The sequence below is a fragment of the Heptranchias perlo genome, chromosome 34, assembly GCF_035084215.1.
Source record: "Heptranchias perlo isolate sHepPer1 chromosome 34, sHepPer1.hap1, whole genome shotgun sequence".
Classification (NCBI taxonomy): domain Eukaryota; kingdom Metazoa; phylum Chordata; class Chondrichthyes; order Hexanchiformes; family Hexanchidae; genus Heptranchias; species Heptranchias perlo.
The window spans coordinates 5,247,979-5,258,399 of record NC_090358.1 but is presented as its reverse complement, the minus strand read 5'-3'; the positions used below and the strand labels follow the sequence as shown (position 1 = coordinate 5,258,399).

Sequence of the window (10,421 nt, the reverse complement as noted above, 5' to 3'; positions counted from 1 at the left end):
AATGCGCACCCTCTCGTCTCCCCCCACCACCCCAACAACGCATCCTTTCCCCGCCAATGATGACATTTTATACATCGATGCCCAGGAATCGTTCCTCGTAGGAAAGTCTTGCATTTATATAGCACCATATCACAGCTCTTAGAAACATTCAATGTGCAGTCACATACACGCTAACCATGTTTTAGGTAGATGGTCAACGTTTCGTTTTGTACTGGGCTCCTCAGCTGCAGGTAAAAAGCAGAGGAGTCTTGAACTACCTGCACACCACTGAGGTCACCTCATGAGCCACTTTGGCTTGTCTGATTCAGTCCTCCACTGTTCGACCCTCCTCCCTGATGATTGAGGTGCTTTGCTTGGGGATAGAACTCTGCTACACACTGAAGATGGTGCCCAGAAACAAAACGTGGTGACCTGAAGTTGACGTGAAATTAACTTCGGCCTATCTGCCTGTATTGGATCTCAAGATAAACTTTATTGATACCCGAATTGCTGATCTAGCAATAGTTTTTGAGAGATCAGGAATTCCCAGCCGTAGCGTAGTTGCAACCCCGAGCACATTAGCCAGCTGCAGCCAGAGGAAGGGGTCTGGAATGACAGTGAGGGTAAATTGAAAGAGGCCTCCATGACTGGAGGGGGAGGGGGCGCGGAGGGGTGGCTCTGTGACACAGACGACAATTTTAGAATTTTAAGAGTTCTCTTTAGCAACAGAGAGTACCGAAACATACCCACAATAAACCTGAATTTCTCCACAAGAAATTAGAGGCATTCTCCTTCATTTTTGCCACAGTCTTCTGCTGCACAAGTAATGGGATGTTGGGTGTTTCTGCAGCTTAAGCTACGCTACACTGTACTTTCAGTGTGACTACATATCCTAGGCCTATGTTTAGAACTTTTTTTAAGTTATCATCTTTCTTGGGGCTGGTGCTTTGCTGGTTGTAGGTTGGTATGTAAGTGAATGTGGCAGCCATTTTGCCCACATTAAGATGCTTCCAAAATCAATGAGATGAATGGTTTTTGATGGTGTTGGTGGAGTGACTAATATTGGCCAGGCACCAGAACTCCTTGCTCTTTGAATAGTTCCACAGGACCTTTAACATCCACCTGGACCATCACAACAGGTAGAATGGCTTGGTTTTACATCTCATCCAAAGTATGACAATATCTCATGTGTCAACCTAGATTATTTGCTCAAGTCCTGGAATGGGGTTTGAACCTGCAACTAAAAACCGAATGTGTCCACGTTTCAGTTACAATGATTCTTGCCCTTATTGTTTTGCAGAACTGTTTTGAGAGAGGTTATCTAATACAGCCTGAGCTAAAAGTGCTGTGGAATCTGCCCCGTTTACATTACACAGCAACACGATACTGTGTAGGCACCCATAGGGCCAGATTCAGTAACTCCCCCAAGCCAGCTTCCTTGATGGTGTGACCAGCCCTTGTTAATTATTTTTTGGTCAAATTTCTCCCCAAGAGGCCCGACTCGTGCTGTGTTACGGTTCCACAGGAGTCATGCACCCCGTTACTTCATCCAAGCAGCCAGGCCTCTTGTGTGAGCCCAGACAATGAATGTCAGCTAGCCACTTGACCACTGGGGACATCACTGCCCAGCACAATCCTGGCCATACCTGACGCTCACACGTGTATGCAGATTCCAGCCAGAATCAGAAGCTAGAGCCCTGGCTGTTACTGTCCCCTCCCTAGTCCAGGACTACTGAGGCCAATTGTAATGCCCCCAACACTGCCTTGGCCATGATCAGCTAACTCAGTACATGCAAGGAAAATCTGGGACCTTCTGGTCTGTACGGAGCAGTCCGTTTACTCAGAAGATCGTCAAGCGAGCAGCACTATTAACCACTTACATTTCGATAACATTCCTCACATACAGGCAGATAGCTCTAGGTGCTTTGAAAGGTTGTGGGAGACCGAGCTGGGGAGAAAAACTAAAACAGGAAAAGTGGGTGCAGGGGGAGAAGAGAAAGCCCACTCAAATGTCAAGGTTTTAAGAGGCTTTTCAAAGTAGAGAAGGAAGTGGCAAGGTAAAGGGTTTTAGGGAAGGAGCTCCAGCGGATAGGGATATGGTGGCTGGAAGAGTGGTCACAGATGGTGGTGCGGGTAACAGAGCATTGTTGGGGGAAACTCGTAATCATTTTTAAAAGAGAGAATGTTACTATTAAACTTTACCTCCATTTAAAAAAAAATATGGTCTGGCTGATGAGATGATCCCTCTAAAACATCCAAATCAAACCAAAAAAAACCCTCAAACTACAAAGATTTGGGTTGACATAGATAAGAACTTCCTTTGAAAGAAGGGCAAAAGCAGAAGAATTGGAACAAACTTCTTTTTAGTTTGTGCCCAAGGTTTTTGCAGGATTTACACTCCACACATTGTGGCGAATTTATCTACTTCTTTAATAATTAATGATTATTTCTTTTTCCCACTTCTTCACAACCCCCTTCCACCTTCTCAGTCCTAACTTAAAATGTTCAAGAGTGGCTCGAGGGCAGCCCTGATTTGTGTGTGTGTGTGTTTAGCATCTGGATGTGATTATCTTGCTGGACAGGAGCCAACACTTTGGAGTTTTGGCTGTTATTTGAATGTGGGGAGAACCAGCAAAGTCTCTAAACATCTGGTGGATTTGGAGAGTGGGGGAGTTGCTAATCAGAGGCAGATCAGAGCTGCTGCTGTCCCTCCTGCCTGCTAAAGGCATAATGTGCAAAAGAAAATATACATCTGAATCACCGAGCTAATTTGGAGACATTGCCGTTCAAAATTACACGCTGCAATTTAGCAGAAGCGTTTCCCCCTTTCCTCCAAAGACTGGAATTAATTTTAAAGAATGCCGATGAACTCAACATCCTGCAAGGTAACTGGGCGACCGAACAGTATCGTACACAAGTGGCTTTATATCCATCTGTACCTTTAGGTCAATATTCTGGACAATTTAAGTTAGGCTGCAGTTATACTACTGTGTTGACTAAAGTGGTTTTGGGTATATTAAATGTGAATGTGACGTAAGGTAATTTTATATTGCTGCTTTTCTTTTAAACCTGATCTACCTGCCTGCCCGCATTAGCGAATCTGGCAAGTTTATTTTGGGATCGGTACCATCTGTGTGAAACCTGGACGTCAGTGGCACGGACACAACTGTACAGCAACACGAAGGCAGCTTCAGAAGAATACAGAGCACATTAAAGCCTCCAGGTGTGAGGGCCCTCTGCAGAAGGCCATCGAATGGCAGCCCAATGACTGCAGTATAAATCCGGCCTTGGACTCAACCTGCACCTTTCCTGCAAACAAAATCGAGCAGACAGCCATCCCCCGAGCGGGACTGGCAGAGCCCTTGGCAATGAACATCGTGAACTATACCTGTATTCTGCTCCCCAGCCTTTGACAAAGCTCATTCGGATTGTGCACATCCTGGTCAGCTGGTACACTGCTTCAAAGCCTTGGTTCACTGACTGAGCCAGAAGGGCTGCAAACTCCTGGTTATTAAAGATCTTGAGGTTGCATCCTGTTTAGGAAGAGAGCAAACCCATTGCAGATCAGATTGCACATCACTTGCCAGAAAATTGCCATTTTCCTCCCCCCCGCCTCCCCAATCCTGATTCCAGCCTGTACTTCACTGACAAGTACGTGTGCTTGTCTTATATAAATCAGCCAAACCCCTTGATTAGGTTCCAGCCTACAGCTCACTCCTGGGTAACCATTATAGAAAGGGGGGGGGGGGGGAATTACAGAGCTATGGGGAAAGGGCAGGGGAGTGGGACTAACTGGATAACTCTTTCAAAGAACTGGCACAGGCACAATAGGCCGAACGGTCTCCATCTGTGCTGTATCATTCTATGTATAAACCTCCCAAACCTCTTTGTTGGGTTCAAGCCTGTAGCTCACTCCTGGGTAACTGTCACTCTATTTATAAATCATCTGAATCCAGCCTGCAACTCACTGCCGGGAATCTGTTATTCAACATATAAACTGTCCAAACCTCTTGCCTTCGATCCAACATCCGTTCAGTAGTTTGGAACAGCTCTTTGAGTGAGTGTATCAGAAACCACAAGGGCTGCAGTGTGTTACAAAGAGGAACAAACTCAAGTGCCTCCAGTATTATCACAAATTAAGAGGCGTATTACTTCCATGAATTACACTCGCGCTGATTATTACCCCAAGGTGCGCTTTTACTCAGGGTCGTGCGACTCTGGATCACCCCCCAGGGTGGTCCAAAGTCATGGTCCCTTCGCAAAGAACGGAGACGCTTTTGAACACATGGGATTGCTCTACAGTCAATGGCATAACCACCTGACACAGCAAGCCTCAATCAGGGATAAAAAAAAGTCAGGTCATATTTCTATGAAAGAAAAGTTATGAATAGACAGTGGGGAAGTACACTGAACAGAAAGTACTCTTACTTTCCCCCCAACCCCCCCCAATAAGATTTCCTTCCCATTTAATTGAGAACTTAACAGAAGGCAGCGTACGAAAGCCACTCTATCGCAGTTACCTGGCGGAATCTTGCAAACGGTCGCTGGATGCCACCCGTAGCGCTGGTTGCAGTTTGGACTCTGAACAAAGATGGCACTGTCGCTCAGGCATTCAGCAAATACCTCTCCCCCAATGTAGTATAGCCTGACTCCCCTGCCTGGAATGCACAGGATACATGGCCGTCAGCATTGGAAAACACAACCAAGCCGAACACAGTGCCTTTTCAGCACTGCATCATACGAAACAGTATGTCCTCAAAGAATCCAGTTGCATTAAACATAATCCACTCTGTTTACAAATGCAAGTATGCAAACTTGAAAAACCATGAGGAGAGTGATGATAATGAAGCTTTTGGAAGACACCAAAAAGAAACCTAAATGAGATAAGAAATAAAAAAACACTCCGTCTGTCTGCAATGTTATTAAAACAAACTGATAATCCTCAATGTACCCTCATGATAACACACACATAACATCAGTCGCAGACCCTGAACTCCCAGTAACCTGGGTTTGGATCTTAGAGCTGACCTTGCCCTGAGCTGGGCAAATTGTGTCTGTCCCACAGTCAGGACCCTAAACATGCACTTGAAACTGGCCCATCATCAGTCTGATATGCAAGACTTACCCACAGTGACCCACTGGGCAGTTCCAAGTGTATGGACCGTGCTAGCATATGCGCGCGCACACACACACACACACACACACACACACTTAAATACTACAGAGACAGACCGAGACATCGACCAATTTTCGGGCCTGTTATTTTAATAGATGGCTTTCACTACTGCAGTGAATGCTGGGATAGCCACATCTCCATAGCTGCGAGAGAAAACACCTGCATATCCCACAATCAAAGGAGGCATGGTGAGAAAGGGAAATGTAGTAAAAAGGGAAAGGCAAGGAAGCAGGCTATCAGGGGGGAGAGGAGGACCTATTAAATGCTAGTTGGTCATTCCCTATGCTTGAGACAGACACAGCTTGCCAGCTTTAACCGCGTTTATCTATTTGGCACAAGGTGATGCCTCAGGTACACAACTCGTGATTCAAAATCTCACACTGATGATTTGTCTGTTGTCGACAGCTCTAGTAAATGTGTGTGTTTAATGGGAAAGTTTACTCAATATACTCCGTACATTAGCATTTCTTGGTTACCTCCTGTTGCCTGGTTTTACATTTTTTGAAGTGCTGGTTCCAGGCGGCCTGGGGGTAACTATTTTGTGGTTTAATTTCCCCTGTGCTTTATTTTCAGTAAGTTTGTGTTAAATTCCCATCTGCTTGACTTTAATGCACTGACTGTGTCACAATCATAGAAGTGAATCATACAGCACAAAAGGAGACCCTTCGGCCCAATGTGTCTGTGCCAGCTCTTTTGAAACAGCTATCCAATTAGTCCCACTCCCCCGCTCCTTCCCCATAGCCCTGCAAATATTTCACAATAGCACAGGGAGAATTACTTAAGGGCGAACGTATGAACCAATACAGTGGAAACACAGCAGAGACGAAATGAAACCCACTAGTGATCAACTCCTCTACATGTAACATTATAAAACAGCAACGGTGCCCAGAAGCCACTGCTTCTCATTCACGCCAAGACAGGAGAAGTTCTGCATAAAATGTCTCCTCCCAGGTTGTCTCCAGCCAGCACTTGTAAAGCATAAAATTAAGCAACAGGAGGTGACTGAGAAATGCTGGTACAAGTATAGGTATCTTCCCTTATAGAGACATTTAGTAAAACATAACCCCCCCCCCTTTTTAACGAGAGGGAAAGGGAGCAGTTGCTCCAGTTGAGCTGTTTGCCTAAACTCTGCGACTAACAATGAGATTAACAGAAAGAAAGAGCCTGTAATTATATATTTAATGGCCAGTTGATCTGTTTGGTGATGTTGATTGGGGGAGGAATGTTGGCCAGGCTCCAGGAGAACGCCCTGTTCTTCAAATATTGACCTGGGATATTTATTTTATTATTCATTCTATGGATGTGGGCATTGGTGGCAAGGCATTTATTGCCCATCCCTAGTTACCTTGAGAATGTGGTGGGAGAGTCTTTTTCTTGGACCGCTGTAAGCAATTTGATGCAACTAAGTGGCTTGTAGGCCACTTCAGAGGGCAGTTAAGAATCAACAACGTTGGTGTGGGACTGGAGTCACATATAGGCCAGACTGGGTAAAGCCAGCAGGTTTCCTTCCCTAAAGAATATTAGTGAACCAGTTGAGTAATTACAACAATCCAACAGCTTCCTGGTCACTTTTACTGATACCAGTTTTTAAAAATTTTATTCTCAAACTGCCACGGTGGGTTTTGAACTCATGTTCTCTGGATTATTAGTCCAGGCCTGAACAGACAGATTCAGTGTTAAAACATCTCATCTGAAAAATGCCATCTCTGGCAATGCAGCATTCTCTTCACTGCAGTCGATCCAAATTACGACTATGTGACTAGCAAGGAGGCAAAATAGAAGAAGTTTTTTCAATCCAGCGGAGAACAGAATGGATTGCATTGAGTTCTCAGCGTGAACTGTTTTCAAACTGAACCATGGAACCTAAGGAGGGGGGAAGCCATCCATTTTCCTTGCAGACGATCTGACAAGCATCTTTGCTTTTCCTGCGTAACATGCTATAGAAAGTGGGCCTCGTACATGGGGACGTTTGTCATCTCAAACTGTTGGCCTTCATCTCCTCTGTAACTCAAAGTCTATAATCCCTGTTACTGCCATGCTGGGAGCTCCATGTTAAGGGCAGCATGTCCTTACTGGGGAATGGAATCTACAACTGTTTTGTGCCAATTTCTCTCCCCACCCACCCAATGCTTCCTGGGATATGGTTCCATGAGCGTTGGTGTCACTTGTCCCCACCCTGGTACCTCAGTCAAAGGGCCATTCTTCACGTGTGGGCCTAGACAGCATGCGTCAGGAGGTTACTTAACCATGGACTGCATCACAGCCGAGTCCAGTCTTGTCACGTGCAACGTGTAGGTACTGGGTGAGGACATCGCTCCAAAGCCATCGGGAGTAGGAACGCTGGTTGATTTAGTTTTGCTCCCAGTTCCTGCACATTGGGACATTTGAGGTTAATTTTAGCAACCCAACCACAAGGTGATGTTAGGTACCTCAGCGCAGACCAGGGGTCAAACCCGGAACTGAGCAGTGTATTTACCTGCCGAGTCATTGGAGGTTAACCCGCCACCACAGCATCAGTGTGAGGCAGTCTCGCTTTGCACCAATGCTGCAGTTATCGAGTGTAAATCCAGAGACAGGGCCCAACTTGGCCATGGAGCAAAGAGGAGTGAGATTCCCTGGAGGAGGGAACTTCACTCTCCCTGTCTTGGAGTCAGTTCGAGTTTATTACCCAATTTACACGTTTGGTGCAAAGCTGAAACAATAGTGTGAATCCACCCTGAATCATAAAGTTGCTGAGGCAATGCAGTCATCTCTGCAGCAACAACTTGCATTTATAAAGCACCTTTAACGCAGTGATACGTCCCAAAGTGCTTCTCAGGAGCGATTATCAAACAAAATTTGACACCGAGCCACATAGAGAGACATTAGGACAGGTGACCAAAAGCTTGGTCAAAGAGGTAGTTTTAAGGAATGACTTAAAGGAGGAGGAGAGGTTTAGGGAGGGAACTCCAGAGCTTAGGGCCGAGGCAGCTGAAGGCACGGCCGCCAATGGTGGAGCAAAGGATATCGGGGATGTGCAAGAGGCCGGAATTGGAGGAGTGCAGAGATCTGGGAGGGTTGTAGGACTGAAGGAGGTGACAGAGATTGGGAGGGGCGAGGCCATGGAGGGACTTGAAAATAAGGATGAGAATTTTAAAATCGAGGCGTTGTTGGACCGGGAACCAATGTAGGTCAGCGAGCACAGGGGGGTGATGGGTGAACGGGACTTGATGTGCGTTAGGATACGGGCAGCAGAGTTTTGGATGAGCTGAAGTTCACGGAGGGTAGTAGGCGGGACGCTGGCCAGGAGAGCACTGGAATAGACCGTTACCAACGTGCAACATGTAGGTATCGGGTGAGGCTATCACTCAAAAGCAGTCAGGAGTAGGAACTACAACCGCCAGTGCGGTCCATTACCAATGTGCCTCCTCGTCAGCTCCACTGCCGCGTTCCTGTTCACATTTGACAGCAGCCCCAAGCAGAAGCGTTCGGAGTTGGATGGATCAGTGAAGCCATCCACGGTGAGAGAGGGCTGCGAGGCGTGGAAAGTCTCTCCCACTCGCTGGTTCAGTTCATAGTAAGCTATTGAGCACCAGAAGGCTGGCTCACAGTAGGTAACCGGCTGCAGGTCTGTGGAAGAAAACCAAAATAAAAATAAAAGCCAGGAAGCAATTTTATACAATGGATGAGGGCCCAATTTTCCCCTTACAAACCCAAGCTTCTGCGCCCTATTTGTAATACCCCTACCAATGCCCCGACAACGCCATGAGCTACACTAGGATTCCCCCCCTCCGCCCCAGGGTCAGGGGGAAGAAAAACAAATAGAATGAAATTTCAAAGCATGACCATTTAATCATACAGAAACAGGCCAGTCAACCCATCAAGTCGTTATATCCACATGAGCTACCTAGTCTAATCCCACTCTCGTGCTCTCTCCTGCCACACCCCTGTTAATATTCCTCTTTTTCAATCCAACTAGTTCTTCTCAAAAGATTTCATGGACTCTGCTTCAACACTGGTCAATGGCGGAAAATTCCAAATTTTAACCACCCTCCGTGCAAAGAATTTTTTTTTTTTTTTACTCACCTCCCTTTTAAAAATGTTTTGTGAGTATATTAAATTCGTGCCTGCTCATTACTGTCTCGCTAGCCACCGGGAACAATCAATCAGTATTTATCCTGTTATAACCCTTCATAATTCTCAAGAACTCTATCCGGTTATTCCCTCAACCTTGTCATCTCCAGTGAAAGAAGCCCTAACTTCATAAAAAAGGAAACAGAAAGAACATACATAAGAACATAAGAAATAGGAGCAGGAGTAGGCCAATCGGCCCCTCGAGCCTGCTCCGCCATTTAATAAGATCATGGCTGATCTGATCCGAACCTCAAATCTAAATTCATGTCCAATTTCCTGCCCGCTCCCCGTAACCCCTAATTCCCTTTACTTCTAGGAAACTGTCCATTTCTGTTTTAAATTTATTTAATGATGTAGCTTCCACAGCTTCCTGGGGCAGCAAATTCCACAGACCTACTACCCTCTGAGTGAAGAAGTTTCTCCTCATCTCAGTTTTGAAAGAGCAGCCCCTTATTCTAAGATTATGCCCCCGAGTTCTAGTTTCACCCATCCTTGGGAATATCCTTACCACATCCACCCGATCAAGCCCCTTCACAATCTTATATGTTTCAATAAGATCGCCTCTCATTCTTCTGAACTCCAATGAGTAGAGTCCCAATCTACTCAACCTCTTGCATTTATACACGGGCCGCAGCGATTCAAGGCGGCAGCTCACCACCACCTTCTCAAGGGCAATTAGGGATGGGCAATAAACGTGGGCCTTGCCAGTGATGCCCGCATCCCATGAACGAATAAAAAAAAATGACGCCTTTCATGACCTCAGGACGTCCCAAAACTCGCTTTTTATAGCCAATTAAGTACTTCTAAAGCGTACTCATTGTTGTAATGTAGGAAACGTGACAGCCAATTTGTGCACAGCATGATCCCAAAAATAGAAATGAAATAAATGGCATGATCATCTGTTTTAGTGATGTTGGTCGAGGGCTAAATATTGGCCAGGACACCGGGACGAACTCCCCTGTTGTTCTTCAAATAGCGCCATGTGATCATTTACATCCACCTGAGGGGGGCAGATGGGACCTCTTTTTAATGTCTCATCCGAAAGATGGCACCTCTGACAGTGCAGCACTCCCTCAGTATTGCCTAACTGTAATCCCTCAATTCTGGTAACATCCTAGTGAATCTATGCTGTACCTTTTCCATTGCTTTTATA

General features: G+C 45.8%; 1 protein-coding gene across 5 annotated transcripts in view; it reads right to left on the bottom strand.

Annotated features, from left to right (window-relative positions):
- smad3b (SMAD family member 3b) overlaps nt 1–10,421 on the bottom strand; it is a 101,847-nt gene that overhangs the window by 8,842 nt on the left and 82,584 nt on the right. For all 5 annotated transcript variants that reach the window (XM_067971333.1, XM_067971334.1, XM_067971337.1 and 2 more), the window contains 3 exons: nt 8,552–8,764; nt 4,500–4,637; nt 3,368–3,512 (listed from right to left, as the gene is read on the bottom strand). In XM_067971333.1, coding sequence (XP_067827434.1) covers nt 3,368–3,512; nt 4,500–4,637; nt 8,552–8,764 — 496 coding nt within the window. The remainder of the gene's footprint in view (nt 1–3,367; nt 3,513–4,499; nt 4,638–8,551; nt 8,765–10,421) is intronic.